Raw genomic sequence first — 19856 nt, forward strand, 5'->3', positions numbered from 1 at the left:
GTTTTTCATCTGGATGATAATTTATTGAATATTCAATTGTTTCAGACCACTGTTAAGGGAAGTATGAGCATGTACCCCACATGACTTACTACAATTAAGAAAGCATAATTTTCAAGGTAAAGAAATACAACCTTCTTTCTTTTGTTGGAAAAAAAAAATCATATGAAATCACAGCATTGACTTTTTAACATTTTTTTCTTCTCAGTCACACACCATGATAACCACTTTCCATAATATTCTGTTATTTGGTTAAATAATAAAGTGATTGGTGATAAGAAAATTAATGAGCATCAATTACTTCCTTTCTCCATTTCTTCTTTAAAGCAGTACTGACTTAACAGTTCTTATAACAACCAAAGTGACTAATTCTATTTGAAGGAATCTGTTAGCAATTTGGCACATTTCTTAGAATGACTGTTATTAGTTTTTTAGTACTTCTATCAAGTATGAGTTCCACGTAAGGAGAAAGCTCCAAATAAATATAGCTCATGCCTCATTGATCAAATAAAATGCACTCTTGTATCTAGCACCATTAGTGACATTGTTATTATTTTATTTGCAGTATATTTAATCTGTGGAAAGCCAGTGGGTCAAAGGCTGGAGAATAGCAGCACACCATAGCAGTCCATGAACTACAAATTATTTACAGCAGTCACATATTAACTTCACTGCCTGCCAATCTGAACATGGAACGGTTTTGCTCTTTCAACAAGGTTTAGTGTGGCTTTGGGGGAATGGTTGTCTTGTTCTTGTCAAACCATTGTAACTGATTTAATCACTCATTCTTTTTCATGTTTTTGCTTCTCAATTATTTTATTTTGCAGATTCAGTCAATGTAAAAATGTGCATTTCTACACTATAAAAAATAAAACTCTAGCCGGACGCTGTGGCGCAGGCCTTCCAGCAGCTTGGAAGGCCAAGGCTGGCCTCAGCAACTTAGTGAGACCCTGTCTCAAAATAAAAAATAAAAAGGGCTGGGATGTGGCTCAGTGGTTAAGTGCCCCTGGGTTCAATCTGTGGTTAAAAAAAAAAAAAAATGAAATTCTACCTGAGAAATTCCTTTTCACAATTCAAGGCTCAAGAATCATGAAATTAACAGGGACAATTGTGATAAGCACACCTATTTAAAAAAAAACAAAACAAAAAAAAAACGATTTAAATCAAAACTTTTCCCAGGACATCCTGATTTGAAAACTTAAAGGATATTTTGGCAAATTAATTTTATTTGTTCTCAGATGGATCCTTTTAGTCTTGTTATCAATTAACCTGACTTTTGATCTGTTCCCCAAACTAAAAGGAAGGGACAACTTTGATATTTAAATTCTTTTCCTTTTAGATGTCACCATGTTTAAATGAGACACACTATTCTGCAGACAAAACATAAAAAGATCTTACTTTATGGCTGTAGTGTTAAAGGACTGGGAAAATACTGTTACCATAGCATAAGTACAATGCTGTTTTAAAGTCCATGTCCTTGGAGACTTTAAACAGGCAGTAGTCTTTAGAAGAATCTTACCTTCTAGCTTCATTCCAACACTTAGACATTTTTGAAATCGACAGTAAGGACAACGTTTTCTCTGTGTTTTGTCAATTTGGCAGTTCTGGTTTTCTATACATGTGTACCTTTTATTATTTTGGACTGTTCGCTTAAAAAATCCCTATAAGACAGAGAAAATAGTGAGACGTATTATAAATCTAATACCCGTCTCTTCCATTGTTTCATTTTAAGGAAATCACCATTAAATCTTTTCATTGTACCACTTGAGCCCTTATGTGGTTCTGTGGTTTATTTTACATTTCAGCAAGATCAACCCTCCAAAATAGTGCCAGGCCATAGTGATTTATCTGGCCTCAGAGTTATATTCCTGAAGAATTACATCAAATCTGGGGGAGATTTGGCTTCCACATCATTTCATCCCAACAGTCAGAAAAAAATACACTCTATATCAACCAGTGATTTTTTTTTTTTTTAAACCTGTTTTCCCTATTAACCCTGATACTCCAGACAGAGGTCCTCATGGAGATTTGCATTGTTTTTCAAGTAGTCTGATACAATTTCAGTGACAAACCATTGCAAAATGCCAGAGGAAAAACTGACTAGCAAAACACCTCAGATCTCTTACAAATGTCAACAGTGAATAGTTAAAAGCAAAAGGATTTAAAGAGATTTAAAATGGGAAAATGGTCATAATTTCCCTGGAATACATTCAAGCATGAGCGCTATTTAAGAAAAAGATGAAACTCATGGAAAGAAGCATGTCACAGCACTAAATTGGAGAAAGCAGCTCATGTTTTCCTTATATTTCACTCAAAAAATTAATCAAGAATAAAATTTGTAGCTTTACAATAGAACAACGGCTTTTATTAAAATAGAACTCTTGTTTTTCTTACTAGCTATAAAGAGAAACAAGCATACCTTGTTAGTGAATGAAGGAATTTTCCTGGCAATGGTTTAAGTAATTGTACTGTTTTCAAATCAAAAAAATGTCGAAAAAATAAGGAATACTGAATTTATTAGAATTGTATTAGAAAGTCTAACATAAATTCTTAATGTATTATTGACATGATTAGTAACAAGAGTAAGTTTTGCATATTCAAATTCCTTGCATTTAAATAGGTCACATGATACATTAATGAAATTATTAGAAACTAAAATCTGGTTTCTTGCTGTTTAAAGTATAAGTTTAAAAAAACATATTAAAATAATTTTTTGAAATAAACCAGGATGAAATCATGCAGTGGGAATTTAGACTTTTATAGCTGTGGATAAAAAATGCTCAGACTTGTAGCACAGAATACTCTGAAGTTAAAATGTATTTGGGAAATACTTTGTCATGTTCCCTTTCAAGAACAGGGATGCTTTAAATATATATAAGTCAAGCAAAATCAATATTTAGGACTGTTAGAAATGGAAACCTTTCTACAGCTACATCACTTTATTCCAATAAAATATTTTAAGGCCATGAGACTGGAAAAGTTTTCTAAACAGCATAAATTTCTTTGCCTTTTTGAACTAAATCAGACACATATTTCTAAGAATCATCTCCGTAAGACTTAACTCTCTCATTTTTGAGTAAAAAAAAAGCAGTCTGAATTTAGCTTTAAAAAGTAATTCAATGGTTTATTTTGGTTTTGAACATTATATTTTTTTTAGATAGCAACTTATGAGCAAACCTTGCAACTCTCACAGGTGAGAAGCCCGTAATGGTACCCAGACACTTTATCTCCACACACAGGACAAAGCTCTTCGAGATCTTCATCATAGGAGTAATTCACCATTTTAAACTGAGACACTGAAACACAAGAAGAGAAATGTACACACATATCCAATTAATTTATTGCATAGGTTTTAATCCTGCAAGGAGAAGCACTTTTGGTGATTGGTGGGCAATCACCAGGTAAAATATAAAATAAAAATAATTTTTACCCAGGTAGTACTGAAAAAATAATTTTGCACACTTCAAGTAAAAAATCTTTGAGCATCAATGAAGATGCACTTCATATTTTAAAGTTTAAAAGTAATTCCAACTTATTTTGTTAACATTCTAAAGTGACCATTGTTGAACAAGTCTCATAACTTCTGCTAAGCAACAGATCAGAATGGAAACATGAATCGCATAAAGTAACCACCTAGAACTTCTTTTAAATCTCGGCAAAGTTAAGTTCCAAAATGTCACCTGTACCCAAGAGAGAGAAACAACACAACACACATTACTCCCCAACTCTTAAAGTAGTTTCCTGAAGGTCTACCTTGCTTGTAAGGATAGTAACACCAATTTACAAACGTTGTTTCACAGAGGAAACTGAAACCCTAGAAACCTTCTCGGGAGCAGCCCCACTTTTACAAACAGCCGGCGGCTCCCAATGTTCAGATCTGTTAGATAAATCGAAACATTCAGTTCTGTATTGACTTCAGTTCTGAATATTTCCATCTCCTTACGTTTGAAAATATCCTGTGAATATAAAAAGAAGGAAAAAGAAAAGAGAGGACACCAGACGGGAGAAAAATCAGAAGAAACACACAAAGGTTTGTTTCCTCGCAAAGTACCTGTGCCCTGTAATGAACTTCACGTTTCTGATCATCATCAAAATACAAACACCTCAAGATCTCCCTGTTAATCAGAAATCAGGCGTCGCGACAGCTCAATGCCGGGATCGGCTGATCGCCTTGCTGGGGACGGCTAACCAGCCAAGGCATCTATGCACCAAAAAAAATAAACTATGCGCATAAAGGACAGTGGCTTGGAGACCCCAAGAAGTACCTGATCCTGTCCCTCCCTGAGACTCCGCATTTGCGCGGGTCAAGTCCCAGAGTGCTGGTGGGCGGGCACCTAGGGCGAGGGACAGGTCTGCACAGAACTGCCACCGCGCGCACTTTCCAGGGGCACCCTCTCTCTCACCCCTTGCTCAACCTTCTGCTACTCAATGGCGCACAAACATCAAGGCAAGTTTGTTTTAAGTTAATCAGTGGCATTGCGGGGGCGGAGTGGGGGGGGGTGCCCACCGCCAGGCAGAAGTTTCCTCTGATTTGTTTACAAAGCAGGAAAGAGAAATCGCGTCTGCTCCACAGCTAAAGTACCCAGCAATACAAATCACCATAGTGGCCTCCTGCGATGACTTATTCTTTTTAAAATTGTTATTTTTTTCTCTCCAGCTTTTCAGGGTCTCAAAGGGCGGTCGGGTTGGTGTTTGGGCTAGGGGTGGGGGTCACTTTGCAAGCTGAGGCCCGAACGCAGACCTATAGAGATGTGTCTCTTCCAAGACAGAATCCTGAGCCGGGGGCTCAGGCTCAAAATCAAAGTTTAGGATAGTTCGGAGGAAAAAGGCTCCCCCAAAGGCAGTATTCTGGGATCCATGACAGGGAAACAGAGATGCTGAGCGCAGTTCTCGGAGCAATGCTGGTCTGAATCCTAGCCCCTAGAAAGTCCCTAGAGTTTGGTGACCTGAGGGTTTAAGTTCCTTTAAACCTAAACTTTTATGGTGCCCCAGAAAACTGGCGACTACAGTCTCAAAGCATGTTTTTGTAGGGAAGGGAAAACGAGTACTTTACCAAGTGTATTCTTTTCTAACTCCCTTCTTCCCCAACAAAGTACTCTCTTACTTCACACGTAAGGGGCTCAGAGAAGCAACCACTTTCTGAGAGACTCTGGGTTCACCGAGGGAATCCATCACCCCAAAGACTTGAGGTCTGGGGTTGGGATCCTCTGGGAAAATCCAGAGAGATTCGGGTGGGGAGACAGAAGTCATAGTGAGAGGCCGAGGCATCTTTCAGGTACCCTGGTACACAGCCCAAGTAGGCGTTGGGAAGACCGAATGCACCCGGGCCAAGAAATCCCCGCACTTTCCCGAGTCTCAGTCTGAAGAAAGGAGAGGGGACCCGCAGGGTCTTGGGAAGCTGTGGCCTCAGAGAGGCGCGCGAAGTTGGAAGAGCTGCGCAGAGAACCCGGTAGCGGATCCCCTCTCTGGACTCCAGCACAGGTCGGACTAGGATGTGACCCCGACTAGGACCGTAAGAAGCACGATCAGAGACCCTCAGGCACCGCCCGACACACAGGCCGCGAGTCCCAGGGAAAGTCGTGCCCAGAAACTTCCCACGCTGCTTTTGAACCCAGGGCTAAGCAAGCGGCGGGCCGAATCTCCTGAGCCCTGGGCACAGGACAAGCTTATTCTGATTGAAAACAGTAAGTAGTGTCATGAAGATCCCTTTCGAACTTTTACAAAGAAAATGTAACCTTGGCATCTCTCTCCTCTCCCTTCCAAATAAGCTGTCGTCCCTCCCCACTCCTAGCTCCAGCGTCTCCCGGAGCTGCCTTCCCGGAGTCCCTCCGCGCCGGAACGGGAAGCAGCAACTTTCCTTTCGGACCCAAGAATCCCCGCTGGTCTCAGCCGGTGGCCGAAAGTGCAGACCCTCTGCCAGGCGGTCGGCCGAAGGAAACCGGTACAGCTTCCAGCGCTGCTTCCCCTAAGCCACACTTTGGTGGAATCTCAGGTGTCGGGAAGAAACGCCTCTTTGGGCCAACGGGGTTCCCGCTGCAGCCAAACCCAGTTAGTCTCCGGGGCTTCAGTCCCCGGAGACTTCCACAGCCCTCACTGAAGGCTTGGAGAGACCCCGGGTTCACCCAGGGAATAAATGACCCTACCAGCACGTTGCACGCCCTCCTGCCACCTCCTTTTCCCTTTGCAATGGGGCGACGTCAGGTTTCCCTACCAGAGCGTCCGGGGCAAACTGCCTACCCCGCACCGCAGAGCAACCAGCCCTGAACTCTTCTCAACACCTCCCCGGCCCTTTCAAGTTCGCTCAAGGGGATGGCAGGAAGCGTCCCGGGATCACAGGCCGGCGGCCCACGTATCCTGCGCTCTGGAAGGGGCGAGGATGGAAGAACACCGGTGACTTTTCCTAGCATTGTTCCCTCCCCGGCCCAGAGCAAATGCTATAAACTTCTGAAGGGCTTACTTAATGCAAGCCAGATCTGAAGCTGCTATTTTGGAATGTGGAGAAAATGTAGCCATTGAGATTTTTTTTTTTCTGTTATTGTTGTTAGCAATCAAGAGCTCAAAAAACAAATGGGATTTCTATAATCTCAGCTCTTGAATGGATGAGAGGGCAATAAACAAACCATATCTCCCTACTCCCCTCAACTCGGTACTACCCTACTAGGGAAGGATGGTGTAACTTTGATTTTCTTAAGTTCTGCCAACAGTTTTGAAGTTGTCCAAACCCAAGCCGCCCCTGGGGTCAGCCTGGGCTTGGCAGGGGGTGCTCACAGACACCGCTTGCACAGCTTTTCCGCGACCGCCTTCTCTTTCTGCAGTCTTCTCCCTCCAGACGGATTATCAAAGTACACCGCAATACCGAGAATCTGCTCGAATGTCCAATAACACATTCCATTTCTCAGAACGATCTTATTATTCTAAAGTACCTTCAGCCTCGAGCTGCCCGCCGCTCGAGTTACCGTAGAGCTCGAATCCTCTTAATCAGAAGCGACCAATTAGACATCGATTGTCAAAGCTCTGCCCGCATTGTTCAAGAGCCATAAACTTTTATGTCTGCACCTGAGGAGGGATCCTGATGCCCGCGCGCCGCCCCGCAGCCTGTGGCTACAGGCTTGGAGTCCCTAGCCCCGCTGCTCCAGGGCCGGCGCCGGGCGGGAGGCTGAAGCCCACAAAGCTAGCCTGAGGGTGGAGAAGCCACCGGAGCCCTCGAGCTACGCGGCGCCTCCTTACCTTGCATGTTTTCCGGCATCTGCCCCTGTTCCCCATGCGATCGAGCCAGTCCCAGGGCTTCCGTCTCCACTTTGGGCAGCATGACAAGGCGGCCGAGGGCGGGAATGGGGAGTCGGTATCGGTCCGGAAGCCCAGCACCTGGACACGGGCAGCACAGATTCAACTCCGGCGGAAAGAGGGAAGGGGCTACCAGGATGCCCGCTCACCCACCCGCTCGCCGGAGCGTGCCTCCGCCTCCTCCCGAGCTGCCCGGCAGGACCTCGGAGCCCTGTCCTATCTCGCAGCCCCGGAGCCGCCCCGGAGCTGCGAGGAGGTCAGGTTTACGCGACGAAGAGAAGACTGCGTCCGGGTGCCCTGGCTCCGCGCGGCCAGGGAGCAGCTGCCCGGGGCAAGGATCCGCGAAGCGCCGAGCTCCCAGAGGGCAGCTAGGCGGCCGCCGGGCTGCCACTGCCGCCGCCACGGAGCCGCTGCCTCTGCTCCCGGACGGCTCGGGCGACTCCTTCCCCTCCCTCCGCCCGCCCTCTGGCTCAGGATCGGCAGGGGTCTCTCTCTCTCTTTCTCTCGCCTCACTTCTCTCCTGCCTCCTCTCGGCTCTCCTCGCCTCTCCGCCCCTTCCCCCTATCTCTTTCTGCCTCCCCCTCGCTCCCTATCACAAGTGCGGAGTTAAGTTCCAACCTCCCTCTCCTGCCTCGTGGACTTCTCTCGCGTATCGGAGAGCAGCCCCTTCCAGCCCCGAGGGTGACGGTGCTGGGAAGGAAAGGGGACAGGCGAGGAGACGGGAGGTAAGTAGGGCCCGGGTGGCGGGGGTGGGGGGTGGGAGATTGGATTGGGGTAAGGGGTGAAGACAGTGAATGGGGACGCGGGTTCCGGACTCAGGTCGGACACTAACCGCCAGCCAATGAGGATGCTCCAGTCCCTTCGCCTGCCCCAACCTCTTCACCCCGCCTTAGCCCACTCCCACTCCACCCTGGCCCGGGGCGGGGGGATGTAAATGCTGCTGGGTCTCAGAGCTAGTGAGAAGCGACCTCTGTCTGAGCGCCGGAGCGATGGATCAGAAACCCGGGAGGCGATTTCCAAGAGCTGAGGGAAAGCGAGGAGAGGGGATGGAGTGTGTGTGTGTGTGTGTGTGTGTGTGTGTGTGGTGGCGGGGGGCCGGTGTGGGTGGGTGTAGGTGCATGCCTTGGCTTGTAGGGCCGGTGAAGAGCAAAGAAGTTTAACAACCGTTTAAAATACCTAAAGAAGAAAAGGCAGGTTGAACTCACCAGACCTTCTCAAATGCAGAGTCGGTCTCCCAGCTTCATTTCCCCCACAGCACTCGGTCAGTGGAGAGGCCACACCATGGATCCCCCTAGCCCTGAAGAGCGCGAGGGCCGGGGCTTACTGAGGATTTACCCATGACCCTGGGGTTTCACTCAATTGCCGGGAATAAGAGGAAGGGGCAGCCACCCCTGTTTCCCCACTCTGCTCTCCAGTCTCTTCCCCACTTACAAAAGGTCCTCCACCCAGCCCAAGATTATCTTGGTGACAGACTTCCTAGCTTTAGTGCTTCCATATAGAATGCAAAGATCACTCCTGGCTCTCCCTTTTCATTCTAGCGTCTCTTTGCTGGGACTGATCCACATGAGGCCCAGAGGCTCAACATTTTTTTAAAAAAAGTTTTAAAGAACCATCTGTTATGCAAGCTCTTCGGCCACCAGCCCAGCCACATCTTCAAAGTTTTCAGATCTCATCCCAACAAGATGAAAAACATTCCTTCCAGCCTCCTGACTGAATTCGAAAAGCCTCATATTCAAAGTCTGCTGTGCAACTGGGTAATTATCAGAGTCCACCCACAAGGGGGTGAATTTGAATCTCAAAAGATCTGAATTTATTCTATTTAAATGGCACAAGGATCACACAAACTGCCCCGTTTAATATTGGATGAATTTAAAATTATTCCAATTATTAGTGCACAATTTATACCTTATATGAAGTGAGTTATTCATCCCCCATTCCTGGCAATTCAGATACTAATAACTTTCTGAACTGGTTTGCCACTTTGCTTTTCGATATATATTCAGAGTCTAAGTTATTTAAATTTCAGTTTTACTACTATCTTTAGGTTTCATGGAAACAAACTTAGGAAGTCTTGCCCATTAGTTTGTATGGGAAAGTGGGCTAAAGTTGCCAAAATTAGTGACCCCTAAGAAGCATAGATTTTTATGATAGTATCAAGTAACAGTGTCAATACATTTTCAGTATTACCAGTTGTTTAAGACATCACTGTGAATTAAGAATACACATTCTTACATAGTTCAGAAAGGGAGTGAGTCTCAGGACTCAAACCATTGCTTGCCCTCCTCTGTGTGGAGTTCAGGTGAACTTGGAAAATCAGTGCATTTCAAAGTCTTAAGATCAACCTCCTCCCACTGCAATTCAAAGAGCCTATGTGGGCACTTACACAACACTTTCCCAAACATAACCCTGGCAAGAATGCAGGACTGCATACTCTTGGTGGTAAATGGGAGCTTCCAGCATTGGGTGTGAGATGGAAAGTCCTCTGCTTCACAGAGCAGGAGAAGGACAAAGAGAATGGAAAGATGTTGAAAGAGGGTGGATAGGACCTGCTAGATTGCAGAAGGCAAGGAAACCCTGCCATTACTTGAGGTTGGGGCTGACCCAGTGAGGCCAAGTTTGTCCCACCATATCCCCCAAAGATTGAGAGCGATGGTGGCAAAAAGCCAACAGACATCCATTTATCTTCCCATAGCAAGACTTAACAAGAAAGAAAAATCCTCGCAAAATGGGAGGGAGGTGAGAGAGAATAGGGGTTGCAGATGAGGATTAAAAGAAATTCGACCTTTAAAAATTTAGCCGCATCACACAGGAAAGATTCAGGAGTTTTCTCCCTGTGTTTAAGATCTAGTCCAGGCAGACCCTTCTGCTTAGCTGCCTACCAAAGGAGCACCGAAAGAGCTGGACGTCTCAAGCCGAGAGAAAACTAAGAACCAAGGGAACTCCTAGCACGAAAGCCCAGCAACCCTGGGCATTGCAGGCCTCCACCTCCAGGTGGGAAAAGCTCTCTAGGGCCAGCGCTATTCCAGATCCCCCGGAGGGACGTCAAAACTCGAGGCGGGAATCTACTGGAGTTGGTTCTTGTCAGAGATCCAAGGGCGCACTCACCTTTCCCCAGATCGCTCCTCAAGGAGTTTGGGTGGGCCGCAGGGTCGCCGACCTAGGTGCAGACGCAAGGGGAGGGGCGGCGGAACCAGGCTGCCATGCCAAGCTCTTTACGCACCTCCAAGTGCACCCTTGCTCCTTCCGAACACTCATTCTGGTCCCGTGACCCTTCAATTCCGTTGGGCAGAGGACCCCAAGGAAACCGGGGACCCTCTTGCTCTGTGACCTTGTGTGGGTCCGGCGCCCCCTAGATCACTCTAAGAAGGAGAGCTGTACGGGAAGGAGCCTATTCGAGGCGTCTACAACCGGGTTCTTGGGATGGTTCTAGGTTCTCGAGGACGCAGTGGGAATGGGAGAGGCTAGCGGCAGCGGGGAGGGGAGGCAGTTAAGAGGGAAGTGGATGGTACAGGACCCGTGTGGTCTAAATGCTGATGACAGCGGTGGTCTATACGGACCCAGACATACACCAAACGCTGGCGGGCAGACAGGTCCCATCCTCCTCTAGGGACATATTTAACAAATGCCACTCTGCCGCTTAGTGGAAGCACACTTAGGGATTCACCATGGCCTCCCTCCTGTGGGTCATTTAACCTGTGCCGGAGACCAGAGACCTGAAACCTGCAGGCCTGAGATGCCTCCAGATTTAGCTACTGTGCGCGTCCTCAATTTCTTCTCTCCACTCCCTTTGCCAACTTCTGGCAAACTTCTCTTTTTTCCCTCCACCTCCCCCACTCCTCCTCCTTTCCTACGAGAGTGGTCTCCTGGGCTCATCCTTCCTGGTTCTGACTTTGTCTTAAAGTGTTGATTGACGGTTGCAATTACAAAGGATGATGGCTCAGGGAGGCTCCCGCAGCCTTGATGAGCCTGAGAAGCGCAGTCCTGGCATATTTTATCCAGGCTCGGCGTTACGGGGCCGTGCGCGCCCCATTCACCCAGCTGGCTGGAGCTGAAAAGGTCTCGCGCTCCCCACCCGCGAGGATGCAACTGCCGGCTCACCTCCCCGCCTCTACCTTTCCGCGGGTTTTCAGAGCCCACGTCTGGAATAGCCTGACCTTGACCTGACCTGAGAAGTGTCAGTCCGCCCTGCGAGCTGAACCCCTGCAGGCTGCAGTGGGATAAATTGTCTAGATTTCCTTGAGCGGTTCAAGTTTCCGGGGCATGGAAACAGACCACTTTCCCGCGCGCTTGGGTAGATGAAGACTTTCGTGATCCACTCAGCCTCATAAGAAACTTGCAAACTTTTATCCCTGCAAACAATTTCTAACGTTTCCTTCTCCGTTCCTACTTTTTTGATGTTTTTAAGAAACCAGAACAATTACCTTTCTAGTCCCAGGCATTTACTTTTCAGCCCTCGGAAGGAACCTAGATTGTTTTCAAAAGGTCTTCATTACAGGGCCATGGTAGCCCGAGGGAAAAGAGAAGCGAGCTTATCAGTCTTCATACAGAAACTCGGCCTCTGCCTAATTTTTCCGCCCCTCCTACTCAGACCAACAGAAGCCATTTTTGCCTTTCCTTAGAAATTAAATGCAGCAAGAACTCAACCGAGTTTGGTGCTGGGCTCTGGGGGCTGGGCTGTACGCCCCCGCCCCTAGGCTCCACCCGCCTTCACCCAGCGCGCTTTGTTTTAAAAAGAAACAGATTAAGTTTCAGTACAGCTGTGTGAATTACCGTAGAGTATCGAACTGGCCAAAGCTTTGCGTACTCCGCGGGAAAAAAAAAAAAATCCCTTTCTATTGCGTATGTTAAATTACCAAGACATCGTCAACAATCTCTAGTGCCGGAGGTAAAATTGCTGCCCATAGAGACAATCTACCCTTTGGGGGGGAAAAAAAATCTGCCTGTAGTGGGCAAGTGGAGATTGAGTCACAATCAGTATCTTAATATATCATGCCTCGTTTTTACTGAGGAGGCAAATGAAAGCTGAAACAATGACATGGATGACCCAAGCGTCTCCATCTCTTCCCCCAAACAACCTCCCTCCCTAGCCCCGAAGGAAAGGAGGGTTTTTTGGTTTTTTGGGGGGGAGGGTTTGGCCTGGATTATCGGAATTGGAGACTCTTTGCATAAAAAAATGACTTCAATGGAGAACTTTTACACTTTCCTTTATTTGGAGCATGAGGCCCCAATCCAGGGATCCGAGCGCGCCAGCCTCGGTACAGCCAGTGCCCTTCAAGTGGGATATCTTCGAGGGGATATCTGGTTTAGAGAAAGGATGTGGTTTAGGAAATAATCTCGGGCAGATGGGCCAATCGAATCGATCTCTTCCTCTCTCTAACTGACATGGAGGCTAAACCAGCTGTTGCTCAAAACTGAGACTCCATCCTCGGGATCACTCCCAGCCATTCCTGGAGACCAACCAGAAAGTTGAGTGACGCTGGAAGGGACAATCCAGGCGCCAGCAGGCCACCAGTACTTAGTGAAACTTGTTGAACACTTGCAATTTCACTCTCCTTGACCCTCCCCCGACCCCACCTCGACATCAATCTGGACGAGGAATTTAATCCTTAGCACTATTCTAGGCTACTACTCAACTATATCCAACCATACTGAAAGATTCTTTAGGGAAGGGGTAACTTCTCACAGTGTTTCCGAATCCCTGCAGAGAAAGGATGGATGCATCTTAGAACCGTCTTCCTTAGGAAAAGACCCTAAACTTGGGTTTTCTGATTCCTAAAATCGAAGAGCGCTGGGTCTGTGCAGAGAGATGCGCATCCAGCAATTGGGGTTTTAGTCCGCAAAGAAAATTTGGGTTTGGTAAGGCCAGATTTACAATGGTATGGTCACTTTCAGGCACCCGGAGTGAAACTAGAGAAAGTGTTAGGAGTCGGGACAGTTATAGAAGTTGCCCAGTTTGAAGGGCGTCGGCTTCTCCAACCTGAGCACAACTTTGGGAATCAAGAGATATTGGCCAGTCTGCAACAAGGCTTGGGGAGAGGAGTGGGGGATCATTCATCTTTCCCCCTCACCCCGAGTTTATTGTTTGGAAACTGAAGTTGATTCCAGGACCCAGTGGTGGATTCCAAGTGATTTTCTTGGAACACCATAGAGATCGCTGGAGGGAGTGAACTTTTCATTGGAGTGGGCGGGGACAGAGACTGGGGTATGCAGACTCCAGCTAGGAATCCAACATTTACTATTTAAAAAACAAATAAATAGCCCCAGGCTTGGGACCAGCATTCCTCACTGCAGGAGGCATAGCTGGATTTGTCCAGAGTGCTAAATATAAGGAAAGGTGACTGCATGTCTTTGTCCCTAGCCCCTCCTCCCAGGACAACAGTACGTTTCCTCTAAATGCAGTCACTGAATTTGAGGGATGTCCCTGTCCTCCTTAGATCCACTAACAAGCAGATGTTCTGAATTCCCTCAGTTCTTTCTCATCCAGTGTTGGTAGCCTTGTGAGGTGCCACACATTCTCAAATTAAGCTTCATTAAAACTTCAGAAACACTCCAGAGAAGGAGACCAGAAGTACCTTCCACCCTACTTGCTCTGGTTCTGGCCTCAACTTGCCCAGACCAGTCTCCACATTGTCCCCTCCCCCAACCCCTCCTGGTACCACTCCCCATCCCACCCTTCTGAATTCTACAGGGACTCAAATCTGATTTCCATTATGGAATAAAAAGAAGTATAAAGAGCCACCTACAGATGTCTTTCTTAAACTCTTCAAAATGTTTTTGAAGAAAGTCTGACCAACATTATTTAAAATCATAATTCCTTTACATCAAGAGCATATACATAGATACCACCTTGGGGGAAAGAACATGGATTTCAGAATCATATTTCTGGGATTCTATTTAAAGCTCTCTCTCCTGACAATCTGAGTGATCTTCAGTACGTCAAATGACCTTTCTGATTCAATTTGTTAAATAAATGGGGTTAACAAGTAAACTTTGTAGTTACATGAAACTGCCAGAAAACCAGCATACCATCTGTTGATAAATATCAGCTCTCCTTTGTCTTTCTTTCCTGCTAACTTCACCCAAATTCATCTCTCCTTAAGGAAAACAACTCAGAAGAGAACCATTCTAGGACCTTAAAAATAGATAATTCCAAGTGAGAAGGGCTTGCCAATTTGATCATCTTGTAGGGCTTGACACAGTCCTTACAGGCAATTATGTTATCTCCAGAATAAAATTGCTCACCAAACTGCTCATGGATATCTGTTTTCAGCTTGCTGGGAGTTTAAAAGTCAAATATGTCTTCTTATTTAACAGCCACACAAAAGCACACATAATGGCTTCCCAAAAGATTAAAAAAGAATCAGGCTTTATCAATTTGTCTGGTCAATTCCAGTACACATGGTTTCCTCTGACTTAATTTCTTAAACTCATATTGGTCACATGGGGCTCTAGATCACAGGTTCCTGAAGTTCCTTGAAACCAACTGAATTTCTCAAAAGATTTTTGTTCCAATAAGATGAAGAGGAAGGATAACTCAAAGAAGTAGCTCTATCATGAGGTAGGTTGTGAATCTGGGGAGTGAGGTGTCAGATGCATACCCTGACCGGGAAATGTGTTCTAGAGCCCTTCTCTGGCTCAGCTCAAGTTCAAGTCTGAATCCAAACTAACACTAGACACTGTGTCTGTTGGAAGGATCAGGAAAAGGAGAAAATCATGACCAAGAATGTTCTTGCTTTCTTCATAAATCTCTCTTGGTTTATTAAGAAACAACTTATTTTTTTTTTTTTTAGTTGTTGATTGACCTTTATTTACTTATTTATATGTGGTGCTGGGAATCGAACCCAGTGCTTCACACTTGCTAGGCAAGTGTTCTATCACTGAGCCCCAGCCCCAGCCCCAAGAGACATCTTAAAGAAATGCTTCAACTCTGGTCAGCACTTGTGGATCCAGGCCAGTGCGGAGGAATCTGAGTAGCACTGTTTTGGAGATGGGCTGTGGCAGGAAAGGAAAGGAGGCTCCAGAATTTAGCTTCCTGGAAGGAACTGGCAGCCTAAGCCCCAGTTGCAAGAATCACTGGACTTGGGTGGCTGACGTTCCAAACTGCATTGCAAGTAAAGTTGGTTAGAGGCTAGTGGGACATAACTAGCTATCACATTTCCCACTGAATGATGTCTACTTTTAGAGATCCCTATGAGCATAGAGCTTGGTAGAAGTTATTATTGCTGAAATAAAATTGGGGGCTGGGGTTGTGGCTCAGTGGTAGAGCACTTGCCTTGAATGTGTGAGGCACTGGGTTCAACTCTCAGCACCACATATAAATAAAACATAAAGGTCCATCAACAACTAAAATAAATACTTTTTTTTTTAAAAAAATTGGACTTCAAAAATATTAAGGGGACCAGATAGCAAACCTTGTATTACAGACTCAACATAGTGTTTACACTGTGTAGGAGGCACCCTTAACTATATAGTCATAACTTCCTGTGGATAATGTGCAACATTATGTTGAATGTGCATAAAATATTCTATAAATGCACTTAATTTGAAGAATTAAGTAAATTTGGTGCAAAGCATGATGTTGGGCATATGGGGGGGTGTCAGTAAACTTGTTTTAGAACATGTTTCCCATCACACAGATTTGGAACCCCCCACAATAGGGATTAAACTAAGGGGTGCTCTATTACTGAGCTACATCTGCAGTCCTTTATTTGTTTATTTATTTATTGGTACTAGGGAATGAATCCAGGTCACTTAACCACTGACCCACATCCTCAGCCCATTTTAATATTTTATTTAGAGATGGGGTCTTGCTGAGTTACTTAGGGCTTCTCTAAATTGCTGGGGCTGGGTATGAACTGGAGATGCTCTTTAGCCTCCAGAACCACTGGGATTACAGGCATTTGCCACTGCAGCCAGCCTATTTTTATTTTTTGTTTTGAGATAGGGTCTTTTAAAGTTGCGGAGGCAGGCTGGCCTCAAACTTAGGATCCTCTTGCCTCATCCTCCTGTGTAGCTGGGATTACAGGTGTGCATAGATTTTGGGGTGTTTTATAGACACAGATAAGTACAAAATCTCTGTTAAGTTAGTATATCATTCAGTACAATCAATCCACTTGGGAACTGGGATGGCAGGGGCCAGAAACTAAGAATTTGACAAGTGATTTTTATTGCAGTTTTCTTTTTAGGTACTGGGGATTAAACCCAGAGGCATTCACACCATGGGTCTACATCAGTATCCCTTTTTATTTTTTAAGACAGGGACTTACTAAGTTGCCCAAGGTAGGCTCAAACTTGTGATCCTCCTACCTCAGCCTCCAGAGTAGCTGGGATTATAGCTCTGTGACACCACAGAGCTAGAACACTTGCCTAGCATGCACAAGGTAATCTAGCCAGACCAGTATTCTTGAGCCAGTTATTTGAAGGGAACAATCTAGTTATAATGAGAGTCTGGACGATTACATTGAGGTAGGCAGAAGGAACAAGTTTGTCTCAATTCTGTTTCTGTATGAACCCAGACATCTATACATAGCTTTTGTAGTTACACAAGAGAAAGTCGTGCAGTTAAGGCCCCTTGAACTTTTAAAACAAAGAAGGCACACCTCCCAGAACAACAAAACTGAATTCAATGTAGTATTGGGAACCCTAGCTGATACATACCTATGCTGGGCTCAGTTTGCCACCTCAAAGCTACCCAGCAACCTCAGATACTATAGCCACAATTATGGGTTCTTCAAAGTGGGCTTGTCCTGGGGGGTCAGAAAGACCAAAAGACAGCCGTCCTTCAGGAACCAGGTCACTCTGCTTCAGTACAACAGTTAGAGCTCTGAAGACTCCACCACAGCTCCTCAGCCCTTTGGACAGCTCTGTCCAGACAAGAATCTCAGAAATGACTGTCAACACTTTTTGGAGGCCACTCAGTTAACAGATGGAGTCTAGGAGCCAGCAGCCACCTTCAGGTCACTAAGATATTACAAGTGGGAGCACCTTTCAACCCTGTGGGACTGCAATATCAGGAGAAAGACTAGGGAGTGTGGCTGGGCCGGGTGACTACAATCAAGATCCAGAGAAATGTTTCTTTGCACCGGAGAATTAACTAGAATTCTTTCATCCTGGGATCTGGTGGCAGGAATTACCTAGAGAGCTTTAGGGATACTGGGGTTAGCTTGCTGAGGTCTGATGAGCGCCTCTTTCCAGTACTGTTTTGGAGGCTCAGTACCAGCAGCCCCTCGGGGTTAGACTGACAATTCGCCAGTTCCAGAGCATCTGCGACAGTGCTGATCTCAGACCTGCAGGTTTTTTCTATTTACTGTCAGATGGACCCGCCTCGGTTCCACCGTAGCATGTGCTGTTGCGGTCGGTGAAAACAGTTCTCCCACGGTAGCAGAGACAAGTGCAAAGTGGACTGGGGAACGCGGCCCTGGATCCACGTGGGTGGTCTCGCGACCTTGCTCCGGTCTCGGGGCTGCTGCCAGCCGGAGCTGAGCGCGGCAGTAGCACGGATCAACCCCCCCGCGCGCGCGAGCCCCCAAGCGCGCTTCTCCGCGTGCGCGCGCCGTCCCGTCTGCGGCTGGAGCGCGCTCTCGGTGCGAGCCGGAGTCGTCCCATCTGATTCACGCAGAGCGCGGTTCCCTGCAGCAGAGACTCCGGTCGGTGCACTGTGGCGGTTTTGCCCGAAGAGAACGATTTGAAATCGTTTTTTTTTCCTTCTTTCCCAGCTCCTCTGTTGTGCGTATTTTCTTTGCTATTTGCAGAGCAGTTAGTTCTCTGTTGCACTCTGCTTGCTTTCCCCGTGTTTCTTTTTCGTTCAGTACAGAATGTTTTTTGGGAAACATTTCCTCAACTGATATACTTTAGGGTGTAGTCGGCCCATAAATAAAGCAATCACGGCATTCGGTGGAGTCAGCTGGCTACCCCGGGGGAAAGAGGAAAAGCTTGATTTTTCCTTCTTGTTCCAATGAAGCTGGAACTCAGAGCTCTTGCCAGGCCCCTGGGAGTTCGGAGGGAAATTCCAGTCCGAAAGCCTAAGAAAGCATTTCAAGACAAGGCACAGGTCCTTCAGCAGCCAGAGGAAAGGAAGAAGGGCATGATTGCCATCAGACTAGTAACCACAGGCCACTGGAAATCACTTCCCTCTAGAACTTGACTTTTAGGGTTAATTCAATGTAGTCTTGCGGTAAAATTAACAAGTTTGTGACTTTTTTTTTTTAATGAAAAAGAGCTTTATGGGCTGGGGACATAGCTCAATGGTAGAACACTTGCTAGCATGCTCAAGGCCTTGGCTTCAAACTCCAACACCCACCCTCCCCACACCCCACCCCAAAAGCTATATGTACTTATTTCTGTTTATGAAGACAAGACATGCTCATTATTAGGAAAAAAAAAAGAAGAAGAAGAAGAAGAAGAAGAAGAAGAAAGAAACATTGGCTTAACTTCTAATTGTTTTCTTCAATTTGTTTCCTTGCATAACTTTCTTTTGCTGGGAAAATAAATAAAAATATTTTGACAGTATCTATAATGAATGCAACACCATAATGCCCTGTAACTGGAAATGTCACAAATCTTGGAAAAGTCTCTGTTAAGATAATTTGACCAATGGACACTCAGTGTGATTAACTCGTTTCAGATTGTTCAAATTTGAAGTTATTATGTTTGCTTAAAAATTACCAGAAAATGTTAAGCTTGAAATTGATAGATTATGAATTTTCTGGCTGTTCTAGGCTAATAGAATAAAGTCCCCAAACAACAGATGTAATAAATAATCTATATTGAAATGTCTGTTTGCTTTTTGTTTTGAACTGTAAGAAAGATAAATGTGTGATATATGCATTGGCTTATTTTATGTGCATTTAATAAACACAATAGGAGAAACAGAGATTTAAAACACCAAATCCATCAATGAAGTTGAATTACATGTATTATTGTAGTAGCAGAATAATAACCAGATGATAAATAGGCAACTTTCTACTTACCAATAGGTGTAAGTCCATGCTTTAGAGATTCTGGTAAATCCCCAGGATCCAAATTAGAAGACATTTTTAGTGAAATTATAGGCAGTCCTTTGGCTTAAGGCAGAAATCATCGAGCCCAAGAAAAAGTGCAGTTTGTCATATTTTGTGACCTTGGGAAGGACACATCAGACTACAGTAGTCCTTATTCCCTTAGTGAAAGTTAAGAAAAAAGGAAAAAAAAATCCAGAATTCAGAAAGTTACAAGCAGGTCTTTCCCTGGACTCTGTACTTTTTCCAACATTAGTGACCCGCTGTAAACCATGTATCCAGTTTCATGATGGTTTCTAATCAGAAGAATGGAAACTTTCGATAGGCTTTGACTGATCACATGACTCCATGCAGGTTGATAAGAGGACCCTGTTATAAAGTGACAGCAAAAGAGATAAGAACTCTTGGCAGATAATGGCAAAGAAATGATTAACTCAGAAGAGGAGGGGTGATATGCTGCACAGAGAGTGGAAAGTTGTAAAACTGAAGGGTCAGAAGATCATACTTAGTGGATAAAACTCCAAACCAGCTTAAATCCACTAACTAAGCTTAGGCTTGTGACATACCCTCTTGATGTCA

At 45.4% G+C, this 19856-nt stretch overlaps 1 protein-coding gene across 9 annotated transcripts in view; it reads right to left on the minus strand.

Annotated features, from left to right (window-relative positions):
• Nucleotides 1-19577, minus strand: part of Nr5a2 (nuclear receptor subfamily 5 group A member 2) — a 133886-nt gene extending 114309 nt beyond the window's left edge. Inside the window, exons 1-5 of one of the 9 annotated variants that reach the window (XM_046464664.2) lie at nt 19251-19577; nt 16939-18302; nt 7225-7362; nt 3175-3293; nt 1517-1658 (exon numbers count right to left, since the gene is read on the minus strand). In XM_046464664.2, the coding sequence (XP_046320620.1) occupies nt 1517-1658; nt 3175-3293; nt 7225-7306 (343 nt within the window). In that variant the 5' untranslated portion in view covers nt 7307-7362; nt 16939-18302; nt 19251-19577. The other 8 variants (XM_046464671.2, XM_046464654.2, XM_046464688.2 and 5 more) reach the window with 8 other exon arrangements.
• Between the last annotated feature and the right edge of the window lie 279 nt (nt 19578-19856).

The sequence above is a fragment of the Marmota monax genome, unplaced genomic scaffold (assembly GCF_021218885.2).
Source record: "Marmota monax isolate L192 unplaced genomic scaffold, Marmota_monax_Labrador192_F-V1.1 WCK01_AAM20220418_F8-fsc00099, whole genome shotgun sequence".
In the NCBI taxonomy this organism is placed as follows: Eukaryota; Metazoa; Chordata; class Mammalia; order Rodentia; family Sciuridae; genus Marmota; species Marmota monax.